The sequence below is a fragment of the Paramormyrops kingsleyae genome, chromosome 19, assembly GCF_048594095.1.
Source record: "Paramormyrops kingsleyae isolate MSU_618 chromosome 19, PKINGS_0.4, whole genome shotgun sequence".
In the NCBI taxonomy this organism is placed as follows: Eukaryota; Metazoa; Chordata; class Actinopteri; order Osteoglossiformes; family Mormyridae; genus Paramormyrops; species Paramormyrops kingsleyae.
This window is the reverse complement of record NC_132815.1, coordinates 7,328,967-7,344,342: the sequence shown is the minus strand read 5'-3', so window position 1 is coordinate 7,344,342 and position 15,376 is coordinate 7,328,967. Positions and strand designations below refer to the sequence as shown.

The following is a 15,376-nucleotide window of genomic DNA, read 5'->3' as shown; positions in this document are numbered from 1 at the left end:
TGTAAGCAGAGAAGATGCTGGGATTGAAGCCATAATGGTTCATGCCGTTTTAAAACCAGTGGTGTGTAAATGATTACTGACAGTGAGTGTGTGAAGTTCAGCTTAGTTATCATGTCAGTGAAATATCAGACTGTGGTACCCATAATCCATAATCCATAATCCATAATCCCAACATCTGATATGTGCAGTGAAGACCATAATAGTGTACTTATTTGAAATGGACATTTGACTTAATCTGCAATGGAAATGTATTAGGGTTCATTTATCTGTCTGAAAGCCATTCTCCTGATCGGAATGACATTAATAAATACTGACTTTTAAAAGCTGGTGGGTTCAGAGATGTAGTTTTTGATCAAGACGGAGAAGGTGTCCTTCTCTGTGCACATGGACATTTGTTAGCAATTAGCCAGCTCTAAAGTGCTGACTGGCAGCAGCACACGCTCTCTCGCTCACCATCCCTCCCTCTCATTCGCCATCTCTGCGTCCCTCCCTCCCTGCCTGCCTCCCTCAGTCCCTCCCTATGCTCTGTTTCACTGTTCAGCACATGGTTTCAGACAGAGGTATTATTTTCTTCCTGAGGTATGGAAGAGAGGAAGCGTGTCTGAGGTGCCTGACGTTACACGTCTCCTCCAAATATTTTGCTCTGATTGACGAACGAGGTCTACGGGGGTTTTATACGTTTGAGGTTTACGCAGGCTGTCAACCGTGCAGGTGGTCTGGTGCGGGAACACGGGGATCCTCAGAAGGATGGGCATTCTTCAGCTCTGAAAACACGTTGGGGGGACTGGCTTGGTGAATGCAGTTTCATATTCCGGACAGCCACACCAGGAGCCTGGGGCTCATAATTACGGATATGTCTTTGGCGTAAACACACTGGCTGCTTAGGACTTTAAATGGCTTTTCCTTTTGCCTTTCCTGTAGGGATACTTACCGCGGTCAAGAAGGTACTGTGGAGAGGTGAGGGGTCTACAGTCCAAGCTGCTGTATACTTTTACCTGACCACTGAAGTTGTTTAGAGGCAACACCATGAAAGGTAAGGTCAACTGCCTCAGTGTTGATGTTGTAAGAAGTGTCAATGCCTTGGCCATAAATTACTGACAGGACTTGAAAGTGCATTCACACAAAAAAGTGCAGACAGCATCTTTTTATAAACTGCACCTCTCTGAGTCCAGGAAAAATGTTGGCTTGTTGTCTTTGGATGTGAGACGTCCTGTACTTCACTTTGAAAGCGGTGTATTTAGTAATTTCCCCGTTTCACCAGGCAGACTTTTTCTTTGGATTCAGGTTCTTGGATTGGTATATAAGGACCATACTGAAAGCAAAGCATTGACTTCTGCTGACAATGCATGAAACGCGACCCGTCTTTTACAGAGGTAGAAAAATTCAACAGTTCCTCAAGGAAGAAAGCTGAGCTGGTCAAACGGGTGTCATAAAGTTCAGAGGTATTTATGAAGGGGGGGGCAGGGGGGGGCATTGTTAGGTTGGGGGTCTCCATGCTCCATTTCAGCTATGTGTAAACTCCATGTTCGTCTAGTAATTGGTACAGATAGATGATGAGACCCGCAGGCTCCATAGAGCATGAAAACAGGTGAGCATTCAGCAGAGGGTGCAGAGTGTGCAGAGAGTGATTATAGGAGAAACAGACACAGCCCGGAAACTTCCATTGGCACGACACTTCTGGTGTTAGTTGTCAATACAAAATGGGCGTCTAACTAGCCAGCCTACTGCTGTGTTGTGACAATCAGAAAAAGGTTTCATCAGTGTTACAAAAAATGGAACTTATTAGGGTTTGATTTGCCCAAGAGAGACTTTGTTAAGAAGGTAGTGTATCACATGTATGAAGAAAGAATGGCTTAAAAATCTGTAAACCTTCATTTCTGGGAAAATGGGTGGAAATGAGAAACACTTTTCTCAGCTTCACAAATGCATGGCTGCGGGTCTGCATGTCAGAGTCAAAGGCCTTCGCATGAGGGATGATCATCATTAATCAGTTCTACCACTTTACCACAAAATGCAACATGGTTTTTTGTATCTCAACTCTACATCTACACATTTCCAGAATTTCCAGCACTCAGTGGAGCCCCACACTCTTGGATGGTTCACATGAAAATGTTGGATGTCTTTACAGCTGAAGGCCATAACGCCCTTCATTGAATATGACTGCTTTCACTTGGCTTATCTTGCATCCCATACAAGGTTCTTGCATCCAACAGGGTTTTTGGAACTTTGAATGTGTTCAACCTTTATAGGGTGAACTTGAATTTTTTAACTTATTTTTACATACGCTGAAATAGTTCTGTTGTGTTCAGATCAGTTTCACTGTTACACAGTGTGCTAGCGTTGTGTTATCTGCCTTGGTGGACTCGCTCACTAATCACCTGGCAGCGTGCATGTGCTTTCACTGGACAAAAACAAAATACTCCGACGACGCTTTGAGAGCTACACCCAAAACTGAATCGAAAGCTAAAGGAAAATCATTGTTTTTGTTTAACTTGTCAGAAGTTCATTGCCTATTTGGACACTGTACAGCTTGCGCAGAAAAAAAATAAGAGCCTAATTTCTTTAAAGACACATACTGTAATGGACCATTTCTGCTGTAATTGTAAATATGAGTCCAGTTTAATGGGATTAAAGTCGTCAAAAGAGACTGCCCCTTCCATTAGTTGAAAAAACAGCAAATTTATCACCTCTATAGCACTGGATTTACTTTTTAAGATCACATCATTAGGGCTTGGCAGGGTATAACCGAACGTTAAGCTGTCAAACGTACAATGCTGTGGTTTGAGTCTTTGCTTGAACGTTGTGAACTACATCACCAAATACCCTCCAAATCTCCAAATTCCATCCATCTTCTAGCTGCTTATCCAGGCCAGGGTTTAATCATTAAATTGCTTTATTAAATATTTCACACTGACTTCAACACTTTTACACTGGCTGTAGTATAAAATGTGAAGCAAATCCAGAACTAGCATGTGCTAATCCAAACTAAACAATAATATAAAAACGATGTACTGGAACAATAGACAGTTAAATAGCTCAAATAATATTTGTTTTGTTTAGCTTGTCCCCCTTCAAGTGGAAAATGTACATGACAGAACAGAAAATATTTGCATTAAATTATCTACAACGGTGTACATATGGATATAGTTACGGTCATCTTTCCCAGGTCGAAGTGGACCCAAAACATAATTGCATAGTGTACTGTGCTTACAAGGGTGTTTTAACACAGTTTAGTTCTTGTTTTCTTCTTAAGCCAATCACAGTGAAACAGATGGGAAAGAAAACAGGTTATCTATACTGCTGTCATATTTACATAGAAATGCATTTAATCCAAATCAAACACCCATGTTTGGATTACAGTTTTGTCCTCCTTCCATCACTTGTTGTTTTCTCCTCTTCCTGAGACCAGCGTTCCACAGAAACTCTGACCATGTGCTTGCCATGAATTCTTGGATCCATCACTAGCGGGAACATACGTAGATGTTTAGACTATTTATGTGACAAATGCGCTTGCAAGTGTAACCAAAGGCTGGATTTTAGCAGGAATTCTCAGACAATTTTAATGGCCCATTTTATTTTCTTTATTTGTTTACTTTTTATATATGCGCTAAAGTTGGCTTGGTGGATAGATCGTCTACTGAAATGCACAGGAAGGAGAAGTAGGAATTTATTTTCTTTATATGCGAGTGACCAAAAAAAAAAAACACTTTCCTGGATAAATTCCTTGACCAACTTCAGAAGCAGACAGGCAGTGAGGAGTCACTCCTTTACTGTCTGGACAGTAATCCTGAGGTCCTGCGTCTGACCTATTTTCAGGCAGTCACCTGCATTGCTGACTGGGAAAAGTAAAACCTTAGACCATCAGCAGCTGTGGGGGCTTAAAACGGAACATTCCACAGCCCCGTCACGCTTTGCATAACGCAGAACTCAGCCCCCCAACTTTAGTCCTTCCATGATTACACATGAGCACGCCCCCTCCTTTCAACATTAAATTATATGCCATCACGACACTGCAGTAAAGGTGTACGGGCAGCCCTTTCATCTTCCCTGCGAGTGACCATTGCTCTGGTTATTGACCAATCAAATGCCTACATGCAAACAAGGCTTGGCAATGTGACTGCAGTGGTTCAGGAGTCATACTTCTGACACAAATGCATGCGGCGCTACTCCCCCAAAATGCTATCTTTTAGAGCCTTGACCTAAGTGCCCAGGTTTAAGTGTTTTATCCAGTATCCTCCCCTGTGTGTTATAAACACTGAAAGTCATGAATAAAATGGAATTTCAGCTGCATGCATTGGCAAAGGGAATAACTGAATCGCAATGATCAGTTGTCGTATAAATACAAATGAAAGCGAAATAAACAGTGTCTAAGCTTCAGCGTCAAAACACTTCAAAATATTACCAGGCTCTTTGGAGCATATCCTGTTCCTAACAGCCTTTGGGTGAATAACATGTTAGCCCAAACTTCCCAATAGCAGTGGAACAATGGGCTTGACAGAACAACCTATCTGTGTAACTCATGTCAGTTAGTGTACAATAATTTGAACTTAAACATGCCAGGTTGGTGCATTTTGGGAAAAGCTACTAGACCAATATTGGCACGATCAACTGGCAGAACTGTATATATATATAGGATACATGGCACATATGTAACATTTAGCTATTATGGGTCAAAGGCTTTGTGTGCGTGCATGGACATGTGTTTGGAAGTAAGGAGCCCCCCCCCTCAAAAAAAAAAAATAAAAAATTGCATTGGGGCCCATTATAAGAAGCTTACATCACTGGTGTGATCTATACAAGACGAGGAAGCAATGCTGAACTAATTTCCCCAGTTACAGTACACATCTGTGGAGAAATCAAAAAGCGAATTAGCATCAGTCCTGCTCTTGCATCACGCAGTTGTGTTTATTTAGTCCTGTGCGCTGTGTGTTCTTGCATTTGCTCTGTGGCAGAAAATCCACATTCAAGCCCCAGTCACACGGTTGGGAGAAGCGCAATCTGCTAAGCAGAGCCCTGGCTTTACTTACATCTGCGCCTGGAATGTATGTGTCTGACACCGATGATTTTTTTCGTTTCTGTTGCTACGCTCACAAAGATAAGGTTTCACGCCATTAACACGACACGGTTTGTCGTAATCCATATACAGCCTCGTTACAGCCCATTGAATAACACACTTGGTTTGAAACAGCAATATCAATAAATTAGTGAGTTAATAAGTACCTGATAGTCCATGCAGTTGTGCGGAATGCTGAAAAACAAGCTTCAGTCTGATACTTTGAACGGCTTGGAAACTGTGTGCAGCGGGATGCTATTACCTTAACAGTCTGCAAATCTGGTGATTTATGATCTGAGTAATAGGATGTCTGTTTGAGTGTTTGCGAAGCACGGTTCACATACTCCCAGTATAAAAACACTGGCTTTCTCCATTTCCCCTTCCAATCACCATTATTTTATTTTTGTTTTTCAGAGATCCATTGTGGATATGAAAATCAGCTGTTCAAAGGTGCATAAATATTTTGCTTTTTAAAGTATTTTTTTGTTTGTTTTACATTATATCAAACAAAACGGGGATTTATTTTATGTGTTTATCATACTGAAGTTCATTCATGTACATTGACGAATTAATATCTACACAAAAACACAAATAAAACAGTCCATCTGTCTTTCCAGGATTTAGTTTATATGTAACTTATCCTACTGAATTAAAGGTATCATACGAAGTACTTCACGCTAAAATGCAAGGTGTTTCTCTTGGGTTCACCGAGTTAACATTTACTGAGCGATATTGTCTCCTTGTCAGACAATAAAATAAGTTTTTCACAAGCAGGTTGTCATAGTGCTTTAGAGTTTTTGGTAAAACTTTCCATGTCTCTCCATGAATGTCAATAAAATCTATGAATTCATTTATAACACATTAAAATACATCCATAAAGCATTTTTAAATAGCTATATATATGTATACAAAAGCATAACATATTTTACCCATGTTTATTATGCCTTATGAATTCTTTTTGAAGCTCTCGGCTATAGATACCTTCATAATGTAGTACAAAACATCCTTAAAGCTTATTCCGACCATTATAAAGCATTATAAAGGTATCTATAGTGCATTATAGATGAAAGTGTTACAGTACGTCATGGCACAGGCAGGAAAAAGGTGACGACAACAGGGGTTTATTAAATACAACTAAAACACTCTGGGGGAAAACACCAAAATAAATGGACCACAAAGGGTCGGAACAAAACAGGAAAGACAAGAATTAACCAAAGGAAACCACAAGGTAAATACACCAGGGAAACTGGGCAACACAACTAGGAAATCCAGGCAGAGTACACACACAGTAACACATGCACAGTGACTGACTAACAAAGGGAGTGAGGGTAGGTACTTAAATATACATAGACCACTGGGGCAAACAAGGAACAGGTGTAAACCATAATCAAAATAACCACTCAAAGAAGGCACAGGAACAACGAGCAACAGATGAAATCAATAACACTAAATGAACAAAGGGAGACATAGCAAAAACTGAAGATTAAGAAACATAGCAAAACACTAAGATAACTACACTAGGAAGGACTCGGACCATAAGAATACACAGGAATGATAAATCATGACAGAAATGGGGTACAACTACAGCAGGGAAACAATTAATAATAGAAACTAGGAAACAAAATACCACAAATGAAAAATAACAGGTAAGGCTCTTCTGCAGCCAGCTTCAAACCCGTGACCAGAGGGAACACCCACCAAACTGCACACTCAGCCCATAGACCTTTACAGCACCCCAAAGAAACAGGGAGACAGCACTAGGGCTAAGGGGCTACAAGACAGAGGAGGGAATGGGATGGCCAGCGACACCTGCTGGCCAAATGAGGACATCACACATACTGTAGGACAGGGACGGATGGACGCCAACCCTGACAAACAGCTTTAAGAAAAGTGATACCAAGTTTTTTTTTCCACTTCTTGTGTTTCAGAAGAAGATCTGACAGGAGAAGAAGAGGAGATGCCTTCATTTAGAGGTGAGGTTCATTCAATCGTGTCAATCTCTGTCAGAAACAGCTCAAATGTTTGTAGGATAAAATGACCTTGAAATGTTGGAATGAGAACTAGTCATCTAAAACAATGGAGCTGAACAGGGAAAGCCAAAAACTGAGGCCCAGAACTGAAGCATTGTGTGGTCTGAATTAGGCTGGTCAGAACATTGTCAGATACAGTCCTATGTGGTGTAATAGCTGATGGATTCTACCACATTGTAATTCTTGTATGTGCTTTGTTGAATACACTTCTTCAATAGTTTTGTAAAGATGACAGGACTTTACATTTGGACTTCATTTCTCTGCTACGCATTCATTAGCATAGTAAGCCTGCTACCTATTGTAATATGGAAATTAATTTCTTAAAAATGTATGCTTATTTTTCCACTAAGGTGAATCTATCCAAAACCAGCTAAATAAATTTACCCTGGAGATGTAACAGCTTCCAAGATGGATGAATTATCTTTTTTTTTCTCGGCCCCTTGGCACAGGCATTGTGTGAAGAGTACGCCATGTTGTGTTTGCAGGAAGGACCCGAGGTGGCTGCATCAAGTGCCAGCAGAAGCATTCCCTCAGTGTGACTGTCAAGGCGCTATACGCATTTTTCGCTTTCCTCGCTGTCGCAGTCACCGTGCTGGCGTCACTGGGTGAGTGTGCCTGGGGGTTGACCGCCGTGAGACACGGCTGCGGCCCACCCGCAGCTGAAAATGCGACGGGAAATGCGCTTCAGTGACCGCTGTCAGACTGTGCTGTCAAACCTTTGTTTATTCCAATGTTACACAAGTTCCAGGAAGGAAAACTCAATAACATATGAAATGCATTTTAAAGGTCCCAACAGATTGCCTCCTTTGGCACTTTGGGAGTTTTTGTGCCACATATTTCAGATTTAAATAAATACACATACATACATGACAATGAACTCGCAGTTTAGAGAAAAAACAAGACACCAGGATGGAGCTGGCCGGTATTTATCGTACATGATGCGCAGCAGAATTTTGGTGCTCCTTTCATTCCTGTTCTATTACTTATGCTTCATAGGTGCACACCACTTAGGAAGAATACTGCAAAAGGGGGAAAAGGTTTGCACCGATATGCTTTGAGTTTCTTGGCCATTCTGCTCCTTGTGTCTTGCATGGACACTTCTTAGTCTTGTATGTCACGAGACATTTTCCATATTTATACTGTAATTTCCTGTTTACAGCCGTGTGGGGCTCCTCAACAGGGACAAATCTGGAAAGAAACGTAATAATGTAGTGACAAGTCTGGATAAGAAGCGTGGCTGCGATTACAATCGCAATCCAGCAGTGCTGCAGCCTTGGAAATATTAAGTTAAGGAGCTCCCTAAACAATACATTCTGTATTTTATGTCCCATACTCAAAAATCCTGTAATCATTTATTGTTCCGAGGTCTGTACGGGGGAGTGTATGCTGAAGCATTATGAGTGACTGGCCTCCCCTGTCACTCACCAATTCAAAACATATCGTTGGCTAATGATGAGGTTGGCTCCTTTTGTAAGAAGAGATCCCTCTTTAAAAAAGCCCTGGAATCGCCCTTGAGCTTGCTGGAATTTCATGTGATGGTCCCATGTACTGGGCAGCCTGGTGGCACAGAGGGAATCCACACCACCAGGGGTTGGGGTTTGACCCCTAACCCAGCTCTGTATGGAGACAGAATTCCGCCTACAATCTAAACACATCCAGTTCGATGAGCCATTCTAAACTGCCCGTTGTGTCTGCTTGTGTTGTACACAGTCTAGCTGCCTGCTTTATACCCTGTGCTGCCTAGAACAAACGCCAAGGTCACATGTCCTGTACTGGATGAACACTGGAAAATGAATGGACATATGTTCAGCATTTTTCAAAATTTTTGCTAACATTCTTTTCATATGGTCATAGGATCATATAATATTGAATTAATTTCATTCAATTAAATAAGTTGGCTATACATTATTATAATACACTATATCCTCCTGAGACCAAAGGAAAAAAGTGTCCTTCAGTTGTAGGTTATTTGTCTTTGGAGGAAATAAGACATCTTACAATTTAGATTTTTTCAAATTTATTTTTATTTTTAATTTCACAGCATGTCCTCTTTAGTGTACAACAGGAATAAATATGTTTCCTTACATCAGTGAAAAGATAGATGCAAAAACAAAATGCCCACTACAATGGACATAAATGAATGGGTGGGGTCTCAGGAGGTTACAGACAAAAGTATTGGGACAACTGGCCATTACACCTAGAGGAACTTTTATGACACCCCATTCAAAATCCATAGGCATCAATATGCCCCCGTTATAGCTATAACAGCTGCTACTCTTCTGGAAAGAGTGCATTCATCTAGAAGAGCATTTGTGAGGTCAGGCAGTGATGTTGGATGTGAAGGCCTGGCTCACAATCTCTGTTCTAGTTCATCCCAAAGGTGTTCGATGGGGTTGAGGTCAGGGCTCTGTGTGGGCCAGTCAAGTTCTGCCACATCAAACTCACCCAACCATGTCTTTAAGTTCATTACTTTGTGCACTGGGGCACAGTCATGCTGGAACAGAAGAGGGCCTTCCTCAAACTGCCCACAATGTTGGAAGCATAGAATTGTCCAAAATGTCTTGGTATGCTGAAGCATTATGAGTTCCCTTCATTAGTTCTAGGGGACCTAGACCATCCCCTGAAAAACAACCCCATACCATTATCCCTCCTCCACCAAACATTACAGTTGGCACAATGCAGTCAGGCAGGTAAAGTTCTCCAGGCATCTGCCAAACCCAGACTCTTCCATCAGACAGCCAGACATAGAAGCGTGATTCGTCACTCCACATTTTCACTGATGTGAAAGTACCACACTTGAATTCACTGATCTCTTCAGAACGACCCATTCTTTCACAAATGTTTGTAAACCTGACTGTATGTGTCCCAATACTTTTGTTCATATAGTGTAACTGTTATAAGGAGAGGTGGATAGTTCAGATCCAGAAAATAAAAAATACAGATCAAGATTTAGTTTGAACCAGCCAGTTGAACACTCTGTGACTGTGATTCGTTATAATCAACTGACTGGTTGAAACAAAATCTCGGTCTGGATTTTTACTGTCTGGGCCTGAACTATTCACCTCTAATTTTAAGTCGATCACAGTCATAATAAGTTATAAACGATTATACCTTCCTTAATCCAAATGTTCATAACAAATTTCCAAATTTGCAGAACATTACATATGCAAATACTTTTAAAAAAAAAACTCCTCCTGGCATTCTGTTCTTGCAAAAGGCTTTAGTGTCTGGGTCGAGTTACAAATATACTTTAATAAAAATGTACATTACTACTCACTGTATGGAAACATGAATCTTTTAATACATTATGTAGTTCGATTTGAAGATTTTCAGCTTCTGTCATCACTCAAAATAAAAATGATGAAGTATAATGGTTAATCTCCAACAATATTAATTATAATGTAAACATTTCTATGGTAATGTTTTGTTAAGGTCTGGATCAAAATTCTGCTCTCATACTCTTTTCTGTTACAAGTCATGCAGAAGATTGACTACTTATCCAAGGAAGAAAACCTTTATAACAAGAAAATTGTGAATGTACAAGAAAGTTTACAAGGTGAGATTTCATGTCATGCAATGTTATGTTAAGTTATGGCATCTAAGGTGCTTTTGGTAAAATCAGCTTTATAATATGATTAAGCAGAAATGGTGGCAATAGCAGGTTCAGAGAAGCTTCGCAAGATATTAATGTCCATTTATTAAAATGTCATATTTATATTATGATTATATGTCTCTGTATTTATGTTATATTTGTTACGTCTCATTTGCACTATGAGCAACGAGAATGATATTTCACCTCAGTGTTTGACTCCAGGCATCAATACATTTGAAGTTGACAATAAAATACTATGACTTTTGACGTTTGACTTTTAAAAAAATGAAAGCTGTCTTTGTTTAACAAGACAACATTTCAGTTGAGTGTAACAGTGAGGTCAGTTGAGCATGACGTTATGGGTGAAATAAAAGTGAGAGCATTCCATCATGTCTCATGACAGGTTACACTGAGATGTCCTCGGAGAGACATACCTCACTGAGAAACATAGATTACTCTGACAGTGCCTGTAGGATTTCTGTCTTTGGGTTTCCTTCTTTAATAATTCCATGCAGTGCTAGTTTGAGATTTAGCTTGTGGCAACTGCTCCTTTGGCAGATTTTGTGTGTGAAACAGGCTTCTTAACATTTTGTCTCCATCACAGATCTCAGCACTGCCAGCAATGTTTCGGATCTCTTTGACGGCACCCGTTTTGGGGAAGAGATCAGCAAGCTGAAGAGGCAACTGGAGGACATTCAAAAACTGATTCTAGGTCAGGAGCAAGCGCTAAACCAGGCTAAAGAGATTCAGCAAACTCTTTTGCTGTCTAACAACAGGATGACACGTGACATGCAGAATTACTCCATGGGCATGAGGCTCGTGAACCAGTCACTGGAGAGCTACTTAGGTCTGGTAAATGGCTGGCAGGTAGTCATTACTGAAACCGATGAAGCTATGAAGTCTTTCATTGAAGACCAATATGATCTTAAAGCAACAGTTCAACAAGTCAACACCACAGCACTGCTTAGCAAACAGTGGATTGAAACCCTTAAGAGAAAGGCAGATGAGGAGACCCTGGTTTTGCAAAAACTGACAACAGAATGGCAGAACTACAGCAAGGTTCTGGGAGCTATCAAGTCCAACTCCAGTACCACAAGCCAGTCAATAAGAAGCATCCAGAATGGAATTTCTGCCACACACCAGAGGATCAGCATGAGCTCAGAAATGGTCCATGACCTCACTCTGCAGGTGATGAACCTGCAGATGCAAATGGACAACGTGACGTCATTCATGGACGAACATGAGGAGAATATGCATGACCTTCACTATCACACCAGGTATTACGAAAACCGAACCAGAGAAAGGTTTGGGACTCTGGAAACCAGAATGAACTCAATCGAAATGGAAATTGATACAATATCATCTAGCATCAATGCTACAGTCAACCATGTACAAAGCATGTACAAGTATATCAACATTGAAAGCACTTCTTGCCAGTCCAGACTCAGTAGCTACACAGAAGACCTACACAATCTGAACAACACAGCCTTGCTTCTCATGCACGTTGCTGATACACTGAGGCAACAGTATATGTATCTCAGTATACGTATGGATGTGGATGTGAGGAACCTTTCCATGCTGATGGAAGAAATGAAGCTTGTTGATGTCAGGCATGATCAGTTCATCAAGAACTTCACCATTTTGAAAGGTATTGATCTAAAATTCGCAGTCCTTTGTGCATAACACTATTCCAAACTCCTTGCTGTAGGTCAGGGGCTGTAAACTTGGGATCAAGACAATAATATTTGTATTAATCAGAAAAATGGAATTTAAATGAATATATGACTACTTGAAATACCTCGATGAGGTATTGGTTAACCACACATGGTCTGATGGTGGTCGAGTCAACAAATATTTGGATATATTTCATGGTTTCTGCAAATTATGGGGTGACATTAGGAGAGGTTTTGAAATGGCTAATCTAACACACTTAGAATGACAAGGATGATACCATCATTTTATACATGAAGATCGCTTGAACATCATTTTCTTTGACTGTCTCAGACTTTCGTCCAATACTGTAAAAACACTATGATTTTGCTGTTTAACTTAGTTTTACATTTTACAGCATTTTTATCTTGTGCCTGAATCCATATCAATGCATCTCTGTATATTTCACAGGGGCGCCTGGACCTCCAGGTCCGAAGGGTAACAAAGGAGATGTTGGAACCAGAGGGCCTGTGGGGATCACTGGCCCTAAAGGGGACAAAGGGCTGTTGGGGACTCGTGGGGCCCAAGGTGAGAATGGGTTAATGGGCCCCAAGGGAGCTGCTGGAGAGCCTGGGCCTTCTGGAGTCAAAGGCAGCTTGGGCATCAAGGGCGCCAAAGGATCCCTGGGGTACCCAGGGGTCAAAGGTGAAAAAGGAGAAAAGGGGGACGCGGGGCCTCTTGGGAAGGATGGGCCATTAGGCCCTAAAGGATCCACTGGAATAAAGGGGCAGAAAGGCCCTGCAGGTTTCCACGGCCTCACTGGCCCCAAGGGGGATCTGGGTCCACCTGGTCCACATGGTCTTCCTGGTCTACCTGGTGTACCTGGTCCACCTGGTGGACCTCATCAACTGTTTGGACACAAAAAAAGCACAGGGTGAGGAGGAACAGATCATCTGGCATCTCTCTCTCCTTTCCCAAAGTAATCCTAGTGTTCAGGTGCCTAAATGGGACCGTAGACAGTGCAGGCTGTCCTCGCGCTTAGCATAAAAGGGATATAAAAGACAACCTTGAATGATGCTTCAAACACGCGGCAATGTTAAACGAGGCAATCACATCTGACCAATGGCAGAATGAAGCATATTTTTGTGGAAATTACCATGTAAGAATTCAGCAACCGTACATAAATGACAGCTGTCATAAACTGGGTATAAAGCACAAGACAGTAAAATGTTTTAGCAGTGTGACAGTGACATAACAATATATGTCAACATAACGCCTTCATTGAAAACTTATAGTGTGGAATACATTCTGCAGTAATTGTTATAAATATGTTTGACTGAATATGTCATTTTGTATATAAGATGGGCATTGTTATGCGTTATGTATTGACATTTACCAAGAAAGCAACACCGAAATGTTAAAACAGCTTGTTTATTTTTATATGTTTTCCATCTTTCTATCACTTTTTTAACATTTTACGATGCTCTTTGTAATTAAAATTATGATTAGACATCGTGCTGGTGACCTTATGATTACAATGTGTTTACACTAAAATAAGGGTTACATTAGCCAGTGTATGTACATCGCCTATTATGACATATGTCATTAAGCATATCACAGAAAGGCTATTCACACTTCCTCCTCTATAACCCACTTTATATTACAAATAACAGCTGCTTAAACGGCAGACATCCAGAGTTATTTTTTTGTCATCAGACAGGATCTTCAGAAAGATTAGTTATTCCTGATGTGAGACTATTACTTTGTTATGTAGTCACATGAAGCTTTTCCCTATTACTCACCCTGAGGGTACCATTGCTTCAGCTAAGCGTGTGTAAGTGCAATGACTAAGACACATGGCTTCAGTTCGCAGTATTAATGAATAACAGGTAACCAAAGTGAACCTGTTACCACCATTAACTGTGTGAATAAAGGGAGAACTGTAACAGGTGTAAATTGTGGAGAGTGATTAGGAATGAATTTTTGTAAGTCATGGTAAATGATCATGAGGGCAGCCAGTATGGTTTGTAAAAGCACCTCTGTGAAAGCTATTTGACAATTTGGGTTTACATTATATCACAATGCACTATTCTTAAATAAAGGAACAATGACATATTCATATTTTGTCTATTTTTCTTTTATTTTCTAATGCAAGAAACTTCTGGCAGACTTTACCTTCAGGCAAGGTAGGCAATCGCCGGGCACCCGCAAAAACTAGGGAATTCCCACAAGTTACTTTTAAGGAACTAACATAGTATGATAATTAAAATGATAAAAACATGCCTGTTCTTTGAATGTTTTTAGCGAGAGTCGTCAACATACACAGAGTTGCCCCGGTCCCGGTTGTAATGGACGATTCTACATTGAGACTTTGTGTTACCCAGGTTTCCTTTAGCACTGGAGTCTATTGCTTGTTTCACTGTAAGCAAATAAGTACAAAGTAGCCTGACAGAAAAACATAATGGTCCAAAGATACAACATTAACATTACATCTCCAGTTTCTTTGGTACTATCTATCCCAATAGAGTTAATACTGTCCTGCTAGAGTGGTAGACAAACTGTGAACGGACACAATGCGCGTATGCAAAAATCCAAGACTAACCTTAGCAAAAGGGGGAACAGTTAAACTTAGTCATACTCCCTCCCCCCGATCAGCACTCCTGCCCCCCGCCCTGATCGGTAAGTTTTCCTGCTGGCACCCCATGCTTTTATTAGCATTTTATTGATGTTTCATCTTCTTTAATTCCCTCTACTTTCTATTTCGGCTCCAAAACAAAGCTCAAATGGCCCAGTTGGGGGGAGGGGGGGGGGGCATTACCTATGTCAGCCAAGGGCCCCAAGAGACATTAGTCTGCTCCTTGTGGCACGTTTTATATTCTGGTAAAGTGAATTAATGTCCATATGTACAATTTGCTTTTATGTGTCTTTTCCAAACACTTGGAGCAGGTACTTTGAATTAAGTAAGTCTAGGATTTCAACCACATTTTAGCACATTCACAGAGAGCCACATAAGGTAAATGACAGATGAGGACATTAGCATAATGTGTGAAT

The 15,376-nt window shown here is 40.8% G+C and overlaps 1 protein-coding gene across 2 annotated transcripts; it reads left to right on the top strand.

Annotated features, from left to right (window-relative positions):
* Positions 1–529: 529 nt before the first annotated feature.
* scara3 (scavenger receptor class A, member 3) lies at positions 530–14,444 on the top strand. Of its 2 annotated transcripts, XM_023797220.2 has the most exons (9): positions 540–606; positions 712–792; positions 922–1,033; positions 5,468–5,503; positions 6,982–7,026; positions 7,569–7,688; positions 10,559–10,639; positions 11,280–12,323; positions 12,797–14,444. In XM_023797220.2, the coding sequence occupies exons 3-9, from the start codon at positions 1,027–1,029 to the stop codon at positions 13,261–13,263; spliced, it is 1,800 nt and encodes a 599-aa protein (XP_023652988.2). In that variant the 5' UTR covers positions 540–606; positions 712–792; positions 922–1,026; the 3' UTR covers positions 13,264–14,444. The 2 variants fall into 2 exon arrangements, with proteins under 2 accessions (XP_023652989.2, XP_023652988.2); XM_023797221.2 differs by having other exon boundaries at positions 530–792; positions 6,985–7,026.
* The last annotated feature ends 932 nt before the right edge of the window (positions 14,445–15,376 follow it).

Excerpts from the sequence above, each read along its gene's own strand:
- scara3 (XM_023797220.2), top strand. Across the intron at positions 5,504-6,981 it reads TGAAAATCAGCTGTTCAAAG|AAGAAGATCTGACAGGAGAA; the intron begins GTGCATAAATAT and ends CTTGTGTTTCAG. Across the intron at positions 10,640-11,279 it reads TGTACAAGAAAGTTTACAAG|ATCTCAGCACTGCCAGCAAT; the intron begins GTGAGATTTCAT and ends TCTCCATCACAG.